Source organism: Rattus norvegicus, chromosome 6, assembly GCF_036323735.1.
Source record: "Rattus norvegicus strain BN/NHsdMcwi chromosome 6, GRCr8, whole genome shotgun sequence".
In the NCBI taxonomy this organism is placed as follows: Eukaryota; Metazoa; Chordata; class Mammalia; order Rodentia; family Muridae; genus Rattus; species Rattus norvegicus.
The window spans coordinates 95,428,932-95,453,881 of record NC_086024.1 but is presented as its reverse complement, the minus strand read 5'-3'; the positions used below and the strand labels follow the sequence as shown (position 1 = coordinate 95,453,881).

General features: G+C 42.4%; 1 protein-coding gene across 9 annotated transcripts in view; it reads right to left on the bottom strand.

Moving 5' to 3' along the window:
- Positions 1-24,950, bottom strand: part of Kiaa0586 (KIAA0586 homolog) — a 103,230-nt gene that overhangs the window by 8,030 nt on the left and 70,250 nt on the right. For 7 of the 9 annotated variants that reach the window (XM_039113227.2, XM_063262506.1, XM_039113225.2 and 4 more), the window contains 2 exons: positions 14,996-15,150; positions 11,433-11,541 (listed from right to left, as the gene is read on the bottom strand). The exons of the other annotated variants lie outside the window; for them this stretch is intronic. In XM_039113227.2, coding sequence (XP_038969155.1) covers positions 11,433-11,541; positions 14,996-15,150 — 264 coding nt within the window. The remainder of the gene's footprint in view (positions 1-11,432; positions 11,542-14,995; positions 15,151-24,950) is intronic. 9 annotated transcript variants of the gene reach the window in all.

Genomic DNA, 24,950 nt, shown 5'->3' with positions numbered 1-24,950 from the left:
TACAGCCAACAACAAGCACCAACTATTGTTTCAAACAAACTCTTGGAGCTGAGCAATAGGGGACAATGTCACAGAGTACAAGTAGTATTTCTTCTACCAGTTTCTCTATGACACAAAACTGCCTCTCAAGCCTCTTTTACAATTTCAATTGTATTTATATTTGTGTGTTGGGGACACGTGTGTGCACAGTTTTGGTAGTCATTTCTCTCCTTCCCCACAGGGGTCCCAGAGATTGAGCTCACGCCATCAGTGGTGAAGGGCTTCAATCACTGGGCCAGCTTCCGGGCCTTGGGGCTTTCTTTCATTCAACAAGAATTCCAGGTAAACTTTATAAGCAGATGAGATGTTAGTGAGAGACACTGTAAGAAGTAGGCCAGACTTAATGGCTCACGTCTGTAGCACATAGTCAAAAGTTTAATGGCAGTGGTCCACCAACCCTTTCACAGGGGTCGCCTAAGACCACCAGAAAACACAGAGATTTACATTACGATTCATAACAGTAGCAAAATTACAGTTATAAAGTAGCAATAAAAATCATTTTATGGTTGGGTCACCACAACACAAGGAGCTGTAGTGATGCATTAGGAAGATTGAGAACCACTGCTATATAGTAAGTTGCTGGTTTTAAAGAAGAAATTACAAAGATTATAAACACTACACATTTCATTACTCTGGGCCACACAGTCAGACTGGGGACATTAAGTTTAAATTACACTACAGGAAACATCTGAAAATTGAGTGATTTAAAATATGAAATACACAGAACAAATCAAGAAAAAAGGACCAAAGTTCACAAACATATTTTAAAGGGAAATGTGGTTTTATGAAGAGCATGGTAAATACAAGTCACTCAGATATTCAAAATCTGCAGAGGCTGAAACTGAACACCCACCCTTGACATGAGTTCCTGAGACCTAAAGTAACTGTGTTGCACCACTGCTCACTTCCTGCTCTGCCTGAGTCTCCCAGAGTGAGGAGAGAACCTACTGCCTGGTCCCTCTGGCTTAACAGACTGAAAATATCGGCACTGGGGTGAGGCCCTTCTACTGAAGAACCAGCTGCGCCCACAGAGTGGGAGGAAAGGGGCAGTCCCTCCTGAGGGGCAGGGTCCTCCATAAGCCAGCACACTCCCGAGGGCCAGGTTAAGGAGCCATCACGACTGCCGGTGCTGCCATCACAGACCAGGGTTAAGAGCCCTCGATGCATTGGACCTGCGTGGGGTTTCCTGCACCCACATGGTGACCTAACACCATCAGTAACTCCAGTTCCAGGAGATCAGGCAAGCTCTGTGGCCTCTGGTGGCACCAGACACACATACTGCACTTACACACATGTAGACAAAATCCTCTTAAACGTAAGATATACAAATTAATAAATCAAAAATTAATAATTCTTAGAGAAAATGAGGGGATACTCTTTACAAAAACACAAAACACCACTCCACCAAAACTGGGGAAAAATCATGGTATCTCATAATAATACTACTAATAGAATCTGCTACACGGATGTTAGAGCTGACTAAATTATTCTCTGACAAGAAGCAGCTTCTAAGCTCCTATGTGTTAGGGGGTGGGAGTCTGAAGGGGGCTCTTGCTCTCCAGCTGAGGAAAGATAACCAAATTCGTGTCATTTGAGAGCCAGTGACCAGGCTTGCAGGCTGCTGCCTGACCTCACCTTATCCTGGTGCTCCATGGAGAACCAGTATGAGCTGGTACTGAAGCCAGAGGGTGGGAGGCGGGCCTGTTTGATCTATACATTTCTATGGACATTCGAGTGGATAATACGGACTGGAAAGTGAGTCTACCATGCATACAAGCTTCTATATCATGGGTGTAACTTGGAACAGGCTTGTTAGCCTTTACATGAAGGTCTGAAGACAGGCGGAATAAAGAGCTAGTGACTTGACATTTGGAAACGGAGCCCTAGGCCAGGAGAGCGATGTACAGATACGTTCTGACATGGACTTGTCCACTCGGCTTCTCCTCAATATTCCTTATTTCAGTACTTTAGTCTTGTTTTAGATAATCACTCACAATCCTGTAGCCTTGCAGTATTAATTAAAAGTGGTAAGGTATGGGTAAAGAAACATACAGCTTGGTAGTATAGGGCTTGCCTACCACATGTTCCTAATACCATACTATCTCTCTCTTCACACACACACACTCTCACACACTCACTCACACACACTCATACACACACATACATACACACTCACACACACTCACACACATACACACACTCACACACTCACTTATTCACACACTCACACACACTCACACACACTCACACACACTCACACACACTCACACACATATACTCACACACTCACACACATATACTCACACTAACACACTCACTCACACACACACACAAACACACTCACACACATACTCACACTCACACAAACACACACACACTCACTCACACACTTTAAAATAAAAATAAATAGGGGCTGGAGAGATGGCTCAGTGGTCATAAGCACTTGTTGCTTTTGCAGAGGGGCCAAGTTTAATTCCCAGCACTGGCATGATAGTTTACAACTGCCCACAACTCCAATTCAGGGGCTCTAATGTCCTCTGGGTAGCAGGCACATGTGTCCACATATAACACAGGCAAGACAACCACGTGGAAAAACTTTTAAAAATTTAAAAAGTAAACTCTACCACAGAATATTATTAAACAAAACAATCTACAAGACCCTTCCTTATCTACCAGGGATATATGAATGAAGCCTCTCAAAAAAAAGCTTTTCATCCATAAAACAAAATGTGAATTTTGAAATGAATCTTCAGAATTTAAAACAAATAAGGAGACAAAGTTAAAAACACTCAGGATAGATTCAATTTTAATACAAATTTGAGTTCACAAAAAAGAAAAACTAAGACTGTATAAGGGTATTTAAAAATACATTAAAACCATGTTAGTGTTTTTAAACAAGCAACCTTATAAATTAGGCTGTTGTTGGCTCTGTGTCTAAGTAGGCACATCACCTCTCTGAAACAACAGTACTCTCAGAGACAGCATCTGGTGGCACAGAAGCATCTATCCAACTGCTGGTTAACTCAGGAAACCGATGACGCGCCCATCTACTCTGAATACAGGCCACAGTTTACTTTAATAATGTACATTTAACTATTAAAGCTCATTAAAAAGCAGTTAGGTAGGTGAACGCATTGCTCTGTAGTATTATGTCATGGACTGCCTTTCTTTTAGGGGCAAGGATGTCCTGAGGGACATTCCACCACTATAGTCTGGTGGAGAACTGGGGGCCATGTTTTAGTAGACAGCTTTATCTACAGCGAACTTCCTGTTGGTTCAGTCGCCTGTGAGACAGCTACTAAAACAAACCCCAGACAACGTTTTATAAACGCATACCATAATGGTTTTAAATGAAAAGAACCTTTAAAAAGTTACCATAGGTTTGCCTATGAAAGAAGCCACGCACACGGTATGATCTCATTTACAAAAAATGCACAATCAAACAAGGCCTCAAAGTCAGGACAGTGGCAGGTCCTTGTGGGAAGAGGGCAGGATGGAGAGAGAACAGGAGGCCGGGGCCCCCAGCTCATCTCCCAACTGGACACTGGCTGTGCACGTGTGCTCGGCTGGTGCTGGTTCTCAGAGGCTCAGAGGCCTGTGGACTTCTCTATATACGTGTATGTTATTCAGGCATAAAAATTAAAGTCGGAAAAACCAAAAGGTTAGTTTCAGCAATTAAAAGGGAGTATATTTGAGTTATAACTGTTTCTTAATGATGATGTAACATTTTGTTGCTGCCAAGCTGAATTCAAATATGAACTCCTGTAAATTCTAATATGCTATGCACGAACCTCTTCAGAAGCAAAGATTAGTTTTTGTTTTTACTATCCATGGCGCTGACAATTAGCTACCTACATTAATGAAAAAACAAACCATAAGTAGAAAAAGAAAAAAATTGAATAAAAACAAACTAACTTTAACTAATCTCAAAAACATTTCTGAGCTCTTCCTACATTCTGTCCATCCTCCTCACTGTCTCCTGAGGACGGGCACTGTCACTGCATTTGACTGTAACTAACTCATACTCAACGCTCACTCCTGTGATCTCACTTGACAATCCTACACCAGTTCACAGACTGCAGCAAAGTCAGTTGCCATGTTCTGCATGTGACACTTGGCAGCTACAAAAGACCTGAATGCAAAAAGCAATATTTACAAAGCAAGTTGGAGCTAGCGCCAGTAAAATCCAGACAGAAAATCTGTCTTCTGAGATGAGGATCCTTCCTAAACATGAAAATTTCTCCAAAATTATGGTTCATGATTATCAGTAAAAATCCATGATATCATTGTGCCCTCTTAAAAGTAGTTTCTGCTATATTAGCCACATTAGCCACTCCTAAGTCTGACAATGAAAATTAAATCTGACAGTGGCCAGTTCTCCTCCCTAGGGCTGGGCCTGGTAACTTTTACAAGAGTCACAGAATGAAAAATGAGCGTTCACACACACACACAGGAAGCCACCAGAAAATAAGAACAACAACATTCCATGCCCTAAAACAGGAGCTTGAAAGATGCACCACTGTGGTAAGTTTCAGGCATGGGGAAGGAGGGTGGGCTTCTGCTCCTGCATAAGACACGAGTGGGAATGAGAGCTGTCAGGAGTCTACCTCGCCGCTACTCTGTTCAGCTCCGAGCCCAGCTAGCCGCACAGGCCATCAGACCATCACACCGGTGAGGAGTGTCAGGATACAGGGAAGGCAGCAGCAGCTGGCTGTGAAAACATTCTGATACAAACCAGATGGAACTTACAAGATGGGCAACACAAAGGAAAACAATTGGCTCATTCAACAAAGTCAGGCCCCTGCCCCAGAGAATTCACACAAGACAGTAACAGTCGCCTTCAGTTGATACAAACAAGAAGCCATGTGGATATAGTTGAAAGAACTGTTTTTCCTCAGACTAAACAAAGTTTTGATTTCTAAATTCTTATATTCATTAATTGCAGCTTGGTGTAGTGTTGGCTTCTCCTTTTCTTTCTTTCTTTTTTTTTTTTTTTGCCAAAAATAAGTATTTCACTTGTAGAATATATGCATTTTTTGACACTACTGAAATACATGGAGGGGTTGGGGATTTAGCTCAGTGGTAGAGTACTTGTCTAGCAAGCACAAGGCCCTGAGTTCAGTCCCCAGCTCCGAAAAAAAAAAAAAAGAAATACATGGAAACTAATTTTGTGCTACTTCCTGTAAAGTGTTATGAACACAAACAGGCTAAACCATTTCAGGAAAGTGGCATCATCTATGATTGATTACAATGACACAGTAATTAGAAAATAGTCAACATAGTATTTCCAGGATCGCCTAAGTTCTCATTGGCATGAAAGTCTCCCAACAGAACTACACTGCTATCTAAATAAGTCCCTAGATTCTTAGGTGATAAGGTATCATTGCAATTATATTAACAGAAAGAAAAGTGTCCATGTCCCCACCTGCCTTCCGATAGCATGACTCCAAACAGCAGTGTATGTATACATATGCGTACATTACTGGCTTTACTGCTCTATTGCACATTTAATGGCCCTCCATCTTAAATTGAAGAGTAATTATGGTTCCATACAAACATCTTTAAGAAAGTACTTCTTTCCTTTATTTTTTCTTTAAAAGATGTTTCCTCTGCTTGCCTTTTGTCATTAGTTTTGGGTTAAGTTTTTTTCTCTGAGAAATGTATGGTTTTTCCACACCTGTGTATTCACATCCAGGCTGAACCAGGGTGTCACGGTGTGCAATACTTGTTGAGTCTTGAATGATCTTTTCTTTCTAATTTAAACTGTGAGAGCTGGACCCAGAGAGATGGCCCAGCCCTTGCCACACAAGCTGAGTTCCCACATCCACTTAGAAACTGCACATAGCTATGGCCCTAGAGATGGACAGATCCTGAGAGCACTCTGGCCAGCTAGCCTGGTTAAAATAAGGACACCTGAGTTCATTTTCTAGTTTCCACATAGACACATGTCACATGCACTCACATGTATAAAACACACACAAAAGAAGAGAACTATTGACAGAATACGATTTATTAAAAACATTACCTGCCAAAAGATAAGGTTATGGCGTGAAAGGCACCCCCTTTCTAATAGCCATGCTAGATTTAACTAGACAGTGTACAAGTCAATGCACAACTGTGGTGAGGAAAACAATATGGACACACAGCATATACAAATCTAAACATACCTTACCTAACCTAACTTTATATTCCCTGGTGAAGAACAAATGCTGTGGAAACAATGTTTGCCAAAAGTCACACAGAACACATACCCCCCTAGAGCTTTCTCACCAACATCATTAACGCTCAGGACTAGCACGGGTTCAGTTCCTGATGAAGAGCAGCCGCTTATGTTATAAGTAGGGGAAAGAAGCAGTTCCCTCCATACAGTCATGCTAGCTATAGCTACGACTTCCATGCTTCTAATATGCCACATCTTGGGCACTTTTCCTTTAATGACTGTATCAACCTAATGAAGGCTGTATCATACCTCAGGTCAGAAAAGCACAGAGAGGTTAAAAGCAACTTGTTCAAACTCACTGGCTGAGGATGGCTTTAACCTAGGGAGCCTGACTCCAGACTGCACGCTCTCTGTGCTATACAGCCCAACAGTGTGGGCACCAGCTAAGCTTCCACAACTCCCAGTCTTCACCTTAGGTAGTGCCAACGAGAAGCCTAGAATCTGGGTCTTAATTATAAAAGTTCATGTCTGTTCCAGTTTAGAAGCAGCATCTTCAGACACCGACCAGCAACACAAGAGTGGCTAACTCTGCCAGCGTAATACCCCTCACAGCTATCAGTCCTTTGTTTTGATGCTCAGTTAAGATAATCAATTTCCAGTATATGACCAGGTAGACGTGGGCGAGGAGAGAAACGTACTACTATGCTGGCTGAAAGCATTTGATAAGTAATCACGCTTGGAGCAGCCCAGGTAACACGTTAACCTGTAATGGGTCAATTCTGTAGGAGGAGTTGTGCTGCGTAAGAGACCCTCGCACACTGAAAGGTAGAGACTACCAGTAGAGACAACGCCAACCCAAGTTTTGCCTGTCCCCAGGACTGTTTACTTCATTAGTAATAAGACATGAAGATGCTGTCAACCTACACAAAGCCACTTCAGTGACTTTGAGGGGCTTCCATAGGGAAAGGCTCTTGCTGCCAAGCCTGCCAACCCAAGTTTAGTCCCGGGACCGCATGGTAGAAGGAGAGAGCCACTTCCTGAAAACTGCCGTCTACTCCGACCTACATGGCTTACTTTCTAATGTAATCCTTTATGCATTCGGCCCCCTTTAAAAGGATGTACCCATGCATACAGCTCTCCTAGATATAATACATCACACACATCCCCATCCTTTGCTTGAATCTTTGTGAAATACTTATTTACTCAAGGGCCTGAAGAACACATACCATCGAGGGCAAAGGACAACTGGGGAGTTGGTTCTCTCCTTCCACCATGTAAGCAGATTAACTCGGGTGGTCAGCCTTAGTGATGGCTGGCTGAGCTGTCTCTGTGGCCCTCTGTTTAGTTCATTCTTAAAGAACTGACTGAATTGTGTACACTTCCTTCCTAGATGATCTATACTCGAGCCTCTTTTAAATCAAAGGTTCAGACTTTTCATACAGAAGCTAAAGGTAAAATAATCATCTGATGCTGGGCAGTAGTGGTGCACACCTTTAATCCAGCACTCAGAAGGCAGACAGAGGCAGGTGGATCTCTGTGAGTTCAAGGCCAGCCTGTTTGAAAACCCATTAGTGCTCCAGAGAAGAGTCTTTTCTTCGTAAGGATTACGACCCTGCCTGCATGCAGATGTCATCACATCAACTGATGCACAAGACGATGTGGAGGTTTGAAGAGGAATGATCTTCACAGGCACACAGACTCAATGCTCAGTTTTGAGGCAGTGGCACTGTTAGGTGTGGCCTTGTTGGGGTAAATGTGACCTTGTTAGAAGAAGTGTGTCATGGGCTGGAGAGATGGCTCAGCAGTTAAGAGCACCTGACTGCTTTTCCAGAGGTCCTGAGTTCAATTCCCAGCAACCACATGGTGGCTCACAACCATCTGTAATGAGATCTGATGCCCTCTTCTGGTGTCTGAAGACAGCTACAGTGTACTTATATAATAAATGAATAAATCTTTAAAAAAAAAAAAGTGTGTCATTGTGGGTGGGCTTTAAGGTTTCAAATACGCAAGCCAAGCCAAGTGTCTCTCTCTCTCTCTCTCTCTCTCTCTCTCTCTCTCTCTCTCTCTCTCTCTCTCTCTCTCTTCCTGCCTGACTATCCAGATGTAGAACTCTCAGCTCCTCCAGCACCATGTCTGCCCGCACACTGCCATGCTTCCCACCATGATGACGATAGACGAAACCTCTGAACCTGTAAGCCAGACACAATTAAACGCTTTCCTTTCTAAGAGCTGCCATGGTCATGGTGTCTCCTCACAGCAATAAACACCAAGTAAAACTCAAGTTGGTACTAGGGGTAGAGATGTCTGTTCTATGTCTGATCATATTTCTGCTTGGGGGACATGGACTCTGAGAATTTGGATTAGGAAAGCACAAATCTGTAGAAGGCACATGACACTCAGACACTGCTTGTTACCAGTTTGGATATAAGACTTTTAGGTGTGCTTTTCGTCTGCGCCGTATCATCTCCTCTCTGAGACCTACATGTCTGTTCTGTGCTTTGCTTGTGGTAACTTTCCCACTACTCACATGTTGAAATGGCCACCAGACCTTAAAATTGGGAAAAAGTTAGTAAAATAATGATAATTCTGGTAGGAATTGTACTTTAGCTGTACTTCAATTAAAAAAGCGAAATTAGTAATTTTATTAAACAAAAATTATTTTGCTTGCACAGAAACATCTTTAAAACAGACAGAAATATTTATGTTTGCTAATTATCCTACACTGAGTTAGAATCACACTCTGTGATAGAACAGTGTAAGGTAGCCAGGAAATAAACAGCAAAAAAAGTGGGAAAATACGATGAAAGTCAGTTTCTGAAGAAGTGGCTTTCATGTAAACATGCTGGCCAGGTGACTAGTACACTAGCTCGGGGCCAAAGGACACGCCCAACACATTCAGTCTTAAATGAAAGGACACCAGCATTACCGCTATTGCTGGTTTGCTTACTCCTTGTGTTTTGTGGCACTAGACCAGGCTAACCTCTTGCCTGTCTGTAGCGTTTGCCACAGCTCCAGTTTGAAAAGCTCCTATTCTTATGATACTCCACAGACCTATCATGGTAATGAATTTTCCCTTTATGTTAAAGCAAGAGCTTGGCAGTTCTTCAGCCATATGGTGTTAGAGCCTGCGCCTCAGCTGGTGTTGCATCAACTCTCAGTGAGGGCTAGCTCACTGAAGGAAATGTGACTTCTAGTAATTAGCTCCATTTCCTTTTATACACACAATAAGCCACTATTCACTTCAGAGGAAAATACATGACTCCATTGTATGATGGTCATTATTAGGATTCGAGTGATCTTACAACCATTTACTTGCCAGAAAAGATGTGGTTTTAATTCCCTTGTGATGGGGCAGATTCCCTTGTTTTAAGATTTCTGTGTACAAGAGAGGACTGAATTCCTTCACGGTCACCCAAGGTCACAAGGGCCTCAGACTATTCTGGCACCTGACTCTTATTCTCTGACATGCTTGAAAGTGTTTCAGAACCTCAGAAGAGGAGGGAAATAAACCAAGTGCACACATTTTATGGGAAAAGGCAATGACTTTCAAGGGTACACTGACTGATTATATATGTATCAACTATGAAGGGAAGCTTTTTATCTACGCAAATTACTTATTTATACTCAAAGCTAAAATAGGCCTACTTGCCTAATCGTTTTGTCCTCCAAGACTGGGTCTTACTAGAGCAGCTCTGAATATCTTTAAATTCCGTCTGAAGATCAGCCTGGCCTCACAGAGATCCACCTGCCTCTGCCTCCCAAATTCTGTGATTAAAAGCAGGTACCACTACACCAAGTTATATTTTCGTATTAGATGTAAAATTAGATGAAAAAATACTAAGGTAACCTTAGGTAATTTTCTAAGTAAAATTTCCTCCTGGACTGGGCATAATTGCACATGCCTTTATTTCCAACACCGAGGAAATAGAGGCAGGTGCATTTCTGAGTTATAGGCTAGCCTGGTCTACATTTACTAGACTGTCCACTTTCCTGCAAATGTCCTGATTTCATGTTTCTTTTTAGTGTATGTGGGATGGGGAGTAAGTATGCTGGTGTGTGCTTGTGCAGAAGGTCAGACATACACGATGTCAGAGCATCTTCCTCAATCCCTTCTCCATCTTATATTCTGAGGCTGGTTTGTCTGGGCTGACACGCTAATGAGTCGCCAGGATTCTCCTGCCTCTGCCACTCAGTGCTGGAGCTCCCAGTACTCACTAACCCATCGGGCTGTAATGTAGAGTGGGGTCAAAACTCAAGACTCATCATGCACTGAGCATGGCACCCACTGGACCACCTTCCCCAGCCTCTGCAGTTTTCTCTACAGCAGGATATGACGCCATAGTGTGTAAGTACCATCTTTTAAATCATTCATGTGTTAATGCACACACAGGCTGACTCCATTTCCCAGCTAGAGTGAACACTGAGCAATTAACCTGGATGGATAGCCATCTCCATGAGCTGCTGACTTAAGGGTCCTCTGGTATAGGGCCAAAACACAGGAGTACAGAAGCTCTGTTTTCACTCATGAGAAACCTGCACACTGATTCCCACAAGCTGTACCAGTTTACACCCTCAGGGCAGACGAGGCCGCTCTTTCCCCACATCTTTGCCAGCTGTTGGTTGCTCACGCATCTTGATAATATTCTGACTGAAGTAAAGTAGTTTCACATTGCATTTTCCTGACGGCTTATAACACTAACGATCTTAACACAGCATATTTCTTTAAAGATTTATTTATTGTATTTACATGTGACTACACTGCAGCTGTCTTCAGACACACAAGAGGGCATCGGATCCCATTACAGATGGTTGTGAGCCACCACATGTTTGCTGGGATTTGAACTCAGGACCTCTGGAAGAGCAGCCAGTGCTGTTAACCACTGAGCCATCTCTCCAGCCTCTTAACACAGCATATTAATGTCAGTAACCTTAACTGGAAAGAACAGTGACAAAGGGTTTTAAAACCCATTAGAAATACTGTTTATTAATTAAATAAAAGAACAAACAAATCTTATAGTCAAATATATGATTCTTTATCTAAGTATACTAAATGAGGGAAAAATAAATAACTCCTGGAGACAAGAATGAGATTCACATAAAAAATATCTTCATTATATATTTGTTCATTATCAGGATATCAATATCAAGTTTGATCTAACCCATATAGTCAAATATTTATTTAATGAACATGATTATTTAAATAAAATATCACTATCTGATAAAAATAGCTTACCTTGATGTTGTGAAAGTGAACTGTCAGATTTATTTCTTACACCGGTTAGATGTCTTTGTATTGGCTTGTGTTCAACTTGTTTAATGTCTGTATCTTGCTTTTGTTGGTACTAAAGAATTTAAGAAACGAAGCCATAATATTACTTTTTAAGTTAAAATCTGTTGCGTTAAACTGGTTCTATTATATAAACATTTGAGACTGTGACTTGCTTTCGAGTAGCTATTTTGTGACTGGACTTCAGGCACAGTTCACGGAGTGCGAGTGTCAAGTCCATCCCTCCTGTGACTGTCACACCTCCTAGGTAACACAGAGATGCTAGGATTTATGACACTGTGATTCCAAAGTGACAGATGCAGGTGACAGGGCAACAAAGGCACCCACGCCATCCTTCCCGCAAAGCCAACATCTGAAATGCTTGTTACAGACTACACTGCATTTCTAGCTTTTCTTTTCTTTTTCCTTTTTTTTAAAACAGATCTCAAACATATGATCCTTTAACTCAGCCTCATGAGCTCAAGTATTTAACTCAGCCTCATGAGCTCAAGCCTCATGGATCACAAGTATTTGACTAGAATTTTATTAAATGGAATCAATGTATATTTTTGTGGGGAGAAGGCATTAGCTTTTACTCAATGTGATTATTTTTGGGAAATGCCTCCCCCCCCCCCGCCCTTGGCAGTTGGAAAAACTGGCTCTGGGGTCATGAGAGGCAGTGAGCTGGCCCTTGTTCCTCCTGCTGCAGCATTTAGAAGAGCAGGCCCTGCACCTCACCTGGGCAGCATAGTAGACCTGACCCTGGCAGAGGGGGAATAGATGAGTCTGCCCCAAAGCCATGGGAGAGCTGGCCTGATACTCACTGGCCATGAGGTGGCATGAGTATAGGGGAGATGCCCTCTCGTCCCCCCTCTCCCACCACCTGAAGTAGTCAGGCGAGCTAGCTCAGGGCATGAGAGTGGGAAAGAGCTACCCCTGTCCTCTCACTAGTCATAGCACTTGCGAGAGCAGGCCCTGTACCTCACCTGGGCAACACAGTGAAGCTGGCCCTGATAGGGAAGGCACAGGTTAGCCAGCCCTGAGAGTGGGCGAGCTGGCCCAGCCCCTCACAGGCTTCAGCCCTTGTGAGAGTGGGGCCTATGCCTTGACTGGCAGCACAGTGGAGCTGGCTCTGGAGGCATGGTGTGGCTGAGCTGGCCCCAGGGCGTGAGAACATGAGAGCTGACTCTGCCTCCTGCTGATGGCAGCACTAGCAGGAGCAGTGCTGGAGAGCTTGCCTGCCCTGTGGTGTGGATGAGGAAAAGCCAGCAGGCTGACCAGCTCAGCTACAACACAGGCCCAGCCTAGGGCTCTGAGTTGGGCCACCCCAAAATCTGTATCATCTGGGAATGGTTGAGACATGTGAAAGGGCCCAAAGCTGCAAGGCCTTTCAGAGTAACACAGAGCAGCAATAGGATGACCTCGAGGAGGCTAGTGAGGATCCAATAGTGATGGTGTCACAGAAGCCAGAGATCTTGAGCCAGACCAGTGATTCACTGCAATGAAGATTTACAAGTGAAGATGTGTGGATAGCGGGCTATTCGGTGGGACATGCTGTGACACACTACAGCTTCCATGATGAAGTATTTTCTATGCTTTGTTTTTGTTTGCTTGTATATGTGCATTTTTTTTTCTATTTTGGGAGTGGGAGGTTGCAAGAGCCAAGGGCAATGGGGAATGCGGAGAGAAATGAGACTGGGGTGCATGATGCAAAACTCACAAAGAATCAATAAAAAGTAAGTAAGTAAATACATAAATAAATGAAATTCGTGTATATCTCAAGAGGTCCCACACTCACAGTGCCCTGGGAATAGTGGTATTCTAGAGTATATAACATAATATACTTTATCCAGTCACCATTTGCTTAGCATTGTGTTGTTTCCGAGTTGGGCTAATACAAAACCAAGTTCCTATGGACACTCATCTGTTCTCTATTTTCTTAGGAATTAAAATGTCTATGTCACGTGTCAGCTGCGTCTATACCACTCTGTATTCCCAGCCAGCAGTGCACTAGAGCTCAGGTGTCCCGCATCCTTGCAGGGAGATGCACGGCAGCCTGAGCCTTCTGCTTTCTGCTGAGACGCAAAGGTGGCTCGCTGCCTTGACTGCACTTCCTAGGGTCTCACACCATTCCATGCTGACTGACCGCTCAGTATCTTCTGGATGAGTGTGTGCAGACCTCCTGTGCATTGTGAGTTGCACTGTACTCACATTTAGCTCTCTGATCCTCTCCATGCTCTAGCTAAGTCCTCCACTCTGCTACTTTTCCTTCTCTTAGTACTGTGCTTGGGAGTAGTTCTTACTTTTGATAAACTAATTATTTCATTCTCGTTGTCATCAGCAGGGCTCTTGCTATTGCATTCAGGAAGTTGGTGCCTTTTAGTCACAAAATCTTTTCTTTAATGCAGACACCATTAGCATATTTATTAGCTTTTCCTGATCTTTGTTTGAACACAGATTAGCAATAACAAACCCTACATAATATTGTATTCTATAAGCAATTTTTATTATATATTTTTAATGTTCTTCCTTGCTATCATAGAATGTTATAAATTACCATGCAATGAATACTGATTGAATAAATTAATTCACAATGAGGAATAAATTGCTAACCATGAATATAAAACTGTATTTATTACCATGAGCATTTATTTAGATTAAAATCTTCGAGAACAAGCATCCTAATTTTTTAATATACAAGGTTTCATGGGCTGTTGGTTTCACTCATTAAAAATTATTATGCTTTCGTGGAACATATTGTATATATTTTAAAGCTATAAACATGAAATCCTTAATAGGCATGAATCACTGAGCTGGCTTTTATATAGCAGAGTTATAAATGATAATAGTGACTTAACTACGTGTCAGGATTTTTTTTTTTTTTTTTTTTTTTTTGAGCTGGGGACCGAACCCAGGGCCTTGTGCTTGCTAGGCAAGCGCTCTACCACTGAGCTAAATCCCCAACCCCGGGTCAGGATTTTTATATATAGTTTTTATTTTTAAAAACTTCATTTTATCTTGTGTGGGCAGGGAACTATGCTAACAAGTATCTATGTGTAGGTCAAAGGACAACTTGTAGGGGTTGGGGATTTAGCTCAGTGGTAGAGCGCTTGCCTAGGAAGCTCAAGGCCCTGGGTTCGGTCCCCAGCTCCGAAAAAAAGAACCAAAAAAAAAAAAGGACAACTTGTGGAGTTGGTTCTTTCCTTCCTCCATTAAGAATATTCTAGAAGATCTGAGTGTGTTGAGGCATACCTTTAACCTTTTAATCCCAGCAGGCAGAGGCAGGAGGATTTCTCTGAGTTTTCAGCCATCCTCTTTCACACTGGCACCTTGAGAGCACCAAAGACTACATAGTAAGACTGTCTCTGCTTCTCCCATCCCCATAAAGTGTTTTAGGTATTGAAATCAAGTCTGGTTTTGGTTTGTTTGTTTTGAGACATGGTCTCCCTACGTAGCCCTTGGCTGCCCTTGAACTCATACAGTTTATAATTCTTATTTTAAGTAAAGTACAAATGTTCTTGTTTCGGTACCTGAGAAAAATCTTCAGCTGCTTCTGGTAAATTAACATCAATGACTTTTGTTGTTGTATGTGTTATGGGAAGAATAAGGTTAGAATCACGTTGTAACTCCAGTTCCCTTAAGCTCATTGGACCATGAGTGGCATATAAATCTTCACAAATATTACCTATATCAAACAGGTAAACAAAAAGTTAATTGTCAGTGTTACTTAGTAAAACAGTAAGCAATGGGCTACAATCACCAGTATTCCTAAGCAGTCCCTCAGAAACAGCAGTCATCCTCAACCCAATAGCTGTATTAAGTTTGTATCTATCCTCAAGCCAAATCTTAGAGACAAAGCCACAAACAGCAATGTTCAAACAAATCTATGGACTATCCCAAATTATGTCCAATCAACATCAGCCATTTAGTCCATCCATCCCTTTCCATGTAACTCCCAAAATTCCTGCTTCCCTTTTCTATCACTAAAAGTCAGATTTAATATGGTACTTTCTATTTAAAATATAACCTTGCTACAGACATGGAACTCACAGAAGGAGAAGGATGACAAAGGGGAGGACAGAGGGCGTCTTATTTTCATGTCCTGTTGCTGTGATAAAATACCCTGAAAAAACAACTTAAGGGACAAAGGGTCTACTCGGCTCATGGTGCCAGGTTACAGTCAACCACTGTGAACTTGAAGGCACATCACACACACAGTCAAGAGCAGAGACGCTTGAGCTCAGCCTACTTTCTCTGCTCTTATACAATCCAGGATACTCTGCCCAGAGACTGATGTCACCCATAGTGGGCGGGCCTGCCCACTAATCTAGATAATTTCCACAGATATACCTATAGGCCAAGCGAAGATACATAATCCCTCATCAAGATTCCCTCCTCAGATGACTCAGATTGTGTCAATTTGACAAAACCACCACAAAGGGCATGAGAGGAAACGGCCAAAGTACATCATGTAGCATTATAAAAATGTTTTTATGAAATCTAATATTATGCAGAATGAATATATGTCAATGGAAAAAAGTAATCCAATGAAAAGAACAATTAACTCAATGAATTATCTGAAAGCTGTGAATTGACAAAGACTTAAAATTGATAGCTTCTAACTCCTGGTTTTACATTTCATATTCTTTCTAAAATGAATTTTAATGCATGCATGTGTGTGTGTGCATGTTCATGTTTACATGGGTGCACATGCATGTATGGGTGCACATACCCATGGGTGCTTGATTGTTGTGGTGGTCTGAACGGGAATGGCACCCATAGACTCATGTGTTTGAATGCTTAGCCAACAGGCAATGGTACTATTATTAGGAGATGTGCCTTGTTGGAGAAGTGTGCCCCTGTGGGGACAGGCTTTAAGGTCACATGTGCTCAGTCTCCACCCAGCATGGCATAGTCTGCTGCCTGTGGATCAAGATGTAGAACTCTCGGCTCCTTCTCCAGCACCATGTCTGCCCGCATGCCACCCGCCATGCTACCCACATGACAATAATGGACTAAACCTCTCAACTCTAAGCCATCCCCAATTAAATGCTTTCCTTTATAAGAGTTGCCATGACCAGGGTTGGGGATTTAGCTCAGTGGTAGAGTGCTTGCCTAGCAAGCGCAAGGCCCTGGGTCGGTCCCCAGCTCTGGAAAAAAAAAAAAAAAAAAAAGAGTTGCCATGACCACGGTGTCTCTTTACTATTACTGTAGCTTTTCCACCCAGCTTCTCTGTCCCCAAGATAACGACTCTGAGACTTTTATATGAATAAATGCCTAGACCCATAGCTCTGGCTTGTTTCCATAGCTTATATCTCAACTATCTTGTTTAAACTAGTCTAAGTCATGTCACATGGTTAGTTACCTTTCTTCAGGTTCAAGAGTCTGTCTCCAACAGTGCCCACGGAAATTTCCCCCCCTTGCCTATTTTCCAGAATCCTGTCTGTCTGTCTGTCTGTCTGTCTGTCTGTCTGTCTGTCTCTGTCTCTCTCTCTCTCTGGATGTCTCACCTTCTAACCCGCCTCAGCTCATTGGTCATTAGCTTTTTATTGACAGGCGATGCTTCCACACAGTACATAAAGATTACCTCTACACTTCACAGCAATAAAACTCTAACTAAGACAACTTTGTAGAAGCCAGAGGACCACTTCAGGTCTCCATCTTTGGGAATGCTGTTAATCGCCTTTAAGATTCTCTTTGGCCTGAAGCTTAGAATTAACCTACTCTATCTGGCTAGCAAGTCCAAAAGGATTCTTCTGTTGCCCCAACATTGAGGTGATAAGTGTGCACCATCATGCTTGGCATTACTCCCCCCTTCCCTGCATACCAAAAAAGACTTCTTTGGTAACTTTATGTGTAAGTGCAGGTGCCTGCATGCATCTACGTGCTCCATGTGCATATCTGGTGCTCACAGAGGCAAGAAGACACTATCATATCCTGTGGAGCAGGAGTTACAGATGCTTGTGAGCCATCATGTGGGTGCTGGAAACCAAGGCCAGGTCTTCTGCAAGAGCAACAAATGGTTTAAACTTCTGAGCCATCTCTCCAGCCTCATGTTGGCCACTTGATATGGTTTCAATCCAGCTTCTCATGCTTGCATGGCAATTGCTTTATTGACTGAGCCAGCCAGCTCTCTCCACAAACATTTCTAAGAAAACTTTTTCTTTTTATTGATTATCTTTTAAATATAGCATAATTTCATTTAATCAATAATTAAAGACTGAAAAAGAGTTATTTATGACCTAACTTGTGTGTGATGAAGTATCTTAATGGCACTGTGAACATTTTCCTTTTAAAGGCAATCACCTTCACTGGAATTGCTGAGCTGACCACTTCCTACATATAATAAGTAGCCACTCTCTGCTGGACCTTTTATGTTATTTCAAGTTTTTATGTTAAATCAAGTTTTGCTTTAATGGACTTTGCACAAAGCAAAACTCACTCATTGAGCTCTATAGTAGTTAATATGTACAAAGCAATTTATTAAAATGACTACCTCCTTAATTCTCCAGTACATCGTAAGATTAATTAATCAATTAATTGAAATAATGGCAATAACATACAAAGTGTAGAGCAACTAATGTTGCTGGTATCATATTTGCTTTTTCTCATTCTGCTATTACCTTCTCTAGTCCTATATCACTTCCCCAACATTTTTTCTATAACTGTCTAGCAAATAAATTGAGAATTAGCATATCTGTTATTGAGATAAAAATACTAAAAATGCCTGTGCTGATGATATGATAAACATCAAAAACTCTAAAGGATTCTTGTCTTTATTAGACAAATAGAACTAATAGTATTGGTGATCCTAAAATAACTATGGGAATTAATAAGTCTTTGGTGCCATGACTGGACACTAACATTAAATATGCAAAGCTATCGCCTTTTCTCTTCATTATAACAATAAACAAAAACAATGGAAAATTCCTTTACTATCAAGATCAAAACTGTAAAATAACAGCAAAATTATTAGACACAGAATCTGCGTGAGAACAACTATGAAATCTTACTGAAGGTCAAAAGTCCCACATGAGGCCAATTGTGGAATTTTCTACTTGTGGTAAATTCATGTTATTTAGAAAATGGACACAAACAAACAGGTGAATTCAAGCCAACACCTAGAAAAGGAAGTTGGTTACACAGGCGAAGGCCAGCAAATCAGATGAGAATATTGGTAATATAAAACTTAAGCAAGGACATTGAAATGAAAAAAAAAGTTAAAAATAAAAAACCCCAATGAATCTAATCAAAAGCACAGCAGAAAGCCTGACAGACTCAAGCAAGCATAAGGAAACAAGATCAGAATGGAGGGCAGAGTCAAACATCAATGAGGAAACCCAGCAGGACCACTGCATCTGAGAACTATGGATTCTGAACAAGAAACCAGACCTATATATTCAGAGAATAAAAGGAGCTATGATTAAACACTGTTCCCTATGCTTTATAACAGAAAGTTACCCAAATCAGAAGAAATGTAAATCCAAACACAAGAAACATTTAGAATCCTAAATAGACATGTCCAGAAAAGAATTTCTCTACAACATATTATATTCAAAATGCCAAAACCACAAAGAGTAAAAAGCATTAAAATCTCTAAGAGAAACAACAACTCACCTTCAAGGGCAAACATCAGAAGAACACCAGATCTTTCACCAGCAACCCTAACGCCAGGAGAGCACGGACTACATTCCTTCCTCCTTTTTTAAAACCTGCATTTACTCATTTGGTAGGAGGCAGGAGGGAATCCCTGCGCTGGTACCTGTGTGGAGGACAACCTGAGGGAATGGGCTCTTTCCTTCCCCCATGAGTTTGGGGAACTGAGCTCAGATCATCATGTTTGGCCGGAAGCACCTTTACCTGCTAAGCCTTCTCACCAAACCTACTCTGGTACCTTTTAAGTCCTGACACTAATATACTGCCAACCATGATGCCTATATTTAGCAAGTCTATTTTTTAAAGTCTATCTGGTGGAGAAAAGAAGAATATTTCAAGACAAGCACAAACCAAGGCAGTCCATGGCCACCAAGCCAGTTCTCCATGGTTCTTAAAGGAATGCTACACACAGAGAAGGGAGACCGCTATCTCAATCACAGGGGCCCAGGGAAGAACACATTATGGTTGTTTCTATTTTCTTGACTTAATTTTGATATCACAGTTACCTACAAGTTCATCCATTTCTTTTAATGTTTTTAGTTTTGGTAGAGTTTTGTTTTGTTTCCCCAAGACAGAGTCTCACTATGTAGCTCTGGTTGTCCTGGAACTCACTACGTAGACCAAGCTGGATTCAAAGTCATGGAGATCTACCTGCCTCTGCCTTCAAATGCTGGCATCGAAAGTGTGCGCTGTCAAACCTGGTGTGTGTTGGAGGGAAATACATTTTTAACATCATTCCTTAATGATTCACAGGACTTTGCTAGAATTTGTTTATTTTCTTTTCACCTCTAATATTTATTAATGTATGCCTTCTCTCCCTCTCCCTTTTGGTTAGTTTGGCAAGGGCATTACCAATCTTCTTTATTAAAAAAAGAAAAAAAGAAAAAACAACTTTCTGTTTCACTCTATGTATTGTTCTTTGAGACTCTAACTCACTAATCTCTGCCCTGTCTTACATTAGCAACAAAAACTAACATGCACTTTTCCACAATGGTTTGTCACGAGAATGCAGGAGTTATGAAAACCACCAGTGAGTTGAAGGGAAAGGAAGAGATCAGCACTATTACTGGACACACAGTGAACGAGGTCACCACTACTAGCCATTTGACAGAAGAGCCACTAAAACGTGAGAAGGGGGATGCGGATATGGGAGAGAGAGAACCTGGGCTTGGACAAACTGAAAGCTAAGCATGGAGTCAGCAGTAACTCCTCCATGGGACCAGCGACGATTCTATCCGGGCACCAGGACACAGAGGGCTGACCATGCTAGCCAAATGATTGCTATGAGTACTGCGATTTGAAGCCGGCTCTCCAAAACTGGCAAAAGCATAACCATGCCTTTGGCTTAAACAATGGAAATAAAAGTTATTTATTGCTACCAACGAAATGGATTCTATTGAGCCACCCTACAGTCTGAAGAGATATGAAGAAATTGTTAATGAAGTGTTTACATTAAGAATTAATGGCAGGCAGCCTAGAGATGGCTCAGTGGTTAGAGCACTAGCTACCTGTTGGGGTTGGTCTAGTGCTGTTCTGTATTCGAATGCTGAATGTTGGGATAGGATAGAATAGCTCCAAACCGCCCAACCAGGCTTCTAGCAGGTGAATAAGATGCCTGGATCGTGTGTCTTTAAAAGTCCTTTTACAGCTACCCACATGCGGAGAGGATTCAGGTTCAGCTTCTAACTCCCACATGGCAGCTTACAACCATCCCTGACTCCAGTTCCAGGCAATGCCCTCTGCTGGCCTCTGTGTGCAACAGGCACATGTGTGGTATACTGATGTATAAGTAGCCAGAGCATCTACACATATAAAATAAACAGTTCATAAAGAAAACGATTATGGAGTTGGCATGGTGGTATCTGTTAATTTCTCCTTAGGATGCTGGCAGCATGCTAGTGTCAAGGGCTAGCAAGCCTTGGGTCAAGAATACAGTCAGTCACAAAGACAGCAGCACCAACCCAACAATACTGCTACGGCTCTGGAATGTATCCTACCATTAACTTGTCCGCCTGCCGGCCTTCCCAGACGTCTATCAAACTGTTGGTACTGCTACTGTTGCCGTGGGCCAAGTGGAGACCGGTGTTATCAGATCTGCTTGGTGAGTAACCTTGCTCTAGTCAATGTCACAATTGAAGTATGAAGTCTATTGAAAGGTACCTGAGATTCTTCCTGGGGACTCTGGAGGAGTCAATGTCAAGAATATGTCTGTCCGAGATGCTCCTTGTGGCAACAGCAAAAATGACTCACAATCGAAGTGCTGGCTTGACTGCTTGGGTGACTGTTCTGAACCACTGAGGCCAAGTCAAAGCGGGCAAGGCCCCTGGACTAGATTATCACATCGCTCACAGCGCGCGAGCTTGCCAAGCTGGGGAGAAAGATCCATCTCCCTTCTGCTAGGAAGCTATAAGGTAGCCCGGCACTACCCTGCTTGGTGAAGATGCCAGCATTAACACAGCTCCAGGGAAGCCTTTGTGTTTTCAGAGTTCCTTTTGGATGATTTTGCTATCCATGGGAATCAGACTGTTGAGTGTATCATCAAGGCCGCCACATCTACCCAGAAAGCTCAAAAACCTAAATGAATGTTAGCGCTACCCTTGTATCCACGGTCTTGGGACTGTCTGTCTCAACTGGCCATTCAAGTTTAATACTGGGTTAAGAATAACAAGGCTTAGTAAAATCTCTCACCCAAAAAGGGAGAATGTTTTATTTTGTGGGTCTTCTTATTGTGTGGCATTTTTAAATTATTAGTTTTTAAAATCAGTACATTTTAATAGAAGCAACATGACCAAAAAGAAACCTTACCACAGAATTTTAAGTTTAATAAGGGGGAGATACAGACTGTGCTGGTTAATGCTGTCAATTGGATAGGACTAGAATCACCTAGAAGACAAGCGTTTGGGCGAGTGTGGGGATCACCTGAGTCAGACTGCGTAGGACCTCATGCCTTGAGGCGGGCTGCATTCCGGAGTGAGGACAAGGGACAAGGGGCTGAGCACTGTCGGACACCACTCCTCACTTCCCTGACTGAGGACTCCACGTCAGCAGCAGCCTCACTCCAGCTCCGGGCCTTCCCTCCCAGGTTATCTGTGCCCTGGATCTGTGAGCCAACATGATCCCTTCTTCCCGACAGGCCTACTGCCATGTCCTCCCTTTTGTAATGTCTGTGCCCTTGAACTATAACCCCAAATAAATGCTTCTGTCACAGCAACAGGCCACATAACAGCAGAAACTGGCACTGAGAAGTGAGCCGTTGCTGTAGTAAACATGACCATGACTTCTAGGAAGACTGTGACAGGCTGCCTGTCAGTGCTGGGCTATCAAAGGCACTGTAAGCAGAGGTTAACAGGGCATTCTAGGTAGGAGCCTGGAAGACAAGCTATCAAGAGAAACACAAACAGTGGAGGTTTATGAGGCTTCCGAAAGGAATGAGGACTGTTGGAAACTGGGTTAATGGCACCCCTGTGATCTTCTGGCAAAGAATTTGGCTTCATCTACGTCCTGAGGACTTGAGTGGGGTTGAATTTAAATGTAAAGGACGAATTTGTTTGGCATAGGAAATTCTAAGACAGGAGCACTGTTGATCTGTGGTGCAGCAACTGTTTAACTGCTCTAATCTAGGTCTATGTGAGGGAGAAAGAAGCTAAGCAGAAAGATGTGAAAATGGCAGAAACATGTTTGAGGGCAGCTGCAACTGCTCAGGTGACTGCTCCATTAAAGGAGTCTGCTACTTTGTTCTAACACAAGAGAAAAGGTGTCCTGAGGGCAAGGCTCCATCCACTGAAGGCTCCATTTCGTGAAAAAATGTCAATTCATTTGAAAGGGGAGCACCTGACCTGAAACACACTGCTGCAGACGCAGTTCCCTTGTTCTCTGACAGCCTGGAACTGTTTCTCCAGGGCCTGCCTGCAGAAGCTGATGTAACTGTGGTCTCATGGAGGGTCAGGGTCAGGCTCCATCTTAAGCTGGCAACAAAACTTGGCATCACCTCACTGGTTTTGCAAGCATGAAAAACAGTCTAAGGAGATCATGGAGGGCTGACTACAATGTCAGCAAGCCCCAAGGCAAAGCAAAGCATAGCAGGATTGGAGGTCCTGAGAGGCCACTGCATGAAACTTCGAAAGGAAGACCTAATTTACAATGGAGAACCCAGAATGTTAGAAATACCAGGACTAAGGGACAGTTGCCAAGGACAATCCAGACATGGAGTACAGTTGACACAAGATAAGGATATGTACACTGTAGTGACAGAGATGGCAGAGTGAAGGAGCTACCCACGTCCTCTGGAGTCCAGGGACTGCACCACAGGTCCCAGAACTGGAAATGAAGTTGTAGGACTTGATACTTTCTCTGAGTTTTAGTCTTGCTTTGGTCTGATCATTCCTCTTATTGTCCCAATTATCCCCTTTTGGACTTTTAAATAATGTTGTAATGATTAAAAATGATGGAGATGCTTTGGATTAAATGAATTTTTTATTATAAAATGCTCATGAGTCTATGGGGACAAAGGGTGGAAAGTTATAGCTTAAAGGTAATTGGATGTCAAATTAGAAAGATACAGAATTCTGATAGTCAGCACCATCGACTTGACAGGATCTAGAATCTCCTAGAAAACAAGCCTCTGGGCAAGCCTGTGAGGAATTATGTAGATTAGGTTAACTGGCATGGGAAGACGGCCTGAAGCATTCCATGGGCAGGGCTCCTAGGCTGGATTAAAAGAAGAAAGTGATCGGAGCATCCGAGTTCATCACCCAGCTGACTGTGGATTCAATGTCAACAGCAGCCTCGCAGCCTCCCACCATGCTCTCCTTCAGTGATGAGTCCATCCTCCCTTGGTTGCTTTGTAAGGTATTTACCACAGCATTAAGACATGTAACTAACACAGAGCAATGAGTGAAAGAGGACCCAGAAATAAACCCACACAACTACACCTCCTTATCTTTGACAAAAGGCAATCATTAGAAAAAGGACAGCCTCTTTATCTATAACAGTGTTGGGGAAACTGGGTATCTACTTGTAAAAGAATAAAACTATCCACAGTTCTTGTGCTGCACAGAACTCAAGTGGATTGAATGCCCTACTGAAAGGCCTAAACCTCTCAAACTGCTAGAGAAAGCAGGTCTTTACCACATAGTCACAGTTTGTGAAAAGAACGCCTATGGTACACAGGAAATTATTCTAGGAATAAGCAAATGAGATTACAAGAAATCAAGCAGTTTCTACACAAGGAGATAAGGAGGCAGCTTACAGAGGGGAAAATATATTTCTTTGTGAGCTACATGTCAGACAGGAGATTAATATCCAAAATATAAAAACTGTACACACAATACGCTTAAAATCAAAACAAACAAAAATCCTTATTGGAGCTAGAGAGATGGCTCAGTGGCTAAGAGCATTGATTCCTCTTCCATAGGTCCTGAGTTCAAATCCCAGCTCCCATATGGTAGCTTACAACTGTCTGTAACTCCAGTTCCAGGCAATTTGACACCGTCACAGACATACATATAGGTAAACACCAAACAAATAAATTATTTAAAAAACTAATTATCTCAACAATAATGGAGTAATGAACTGAACAGACAGTTCTTAGAAAGAACAAGGGCCAAGGAGACAGCTCGGTGGGGACCACACTCACTGTGCAGGCAGGAGGCTCTGCGCTCAGATCTTTAGCAGCCATATGAAATCCAGACGCAGTACTGTGTCTGTACCCTCACTGCTGGGAAGACGGGCAGGTGGATCCTAAGGACTTACTGGACAGGCAGTCAAGTGGTGATCTCCACATTTAGCAAGAGAAACTGGCCCAGAAAGCACGGTAAAGTGTTGTGAAGG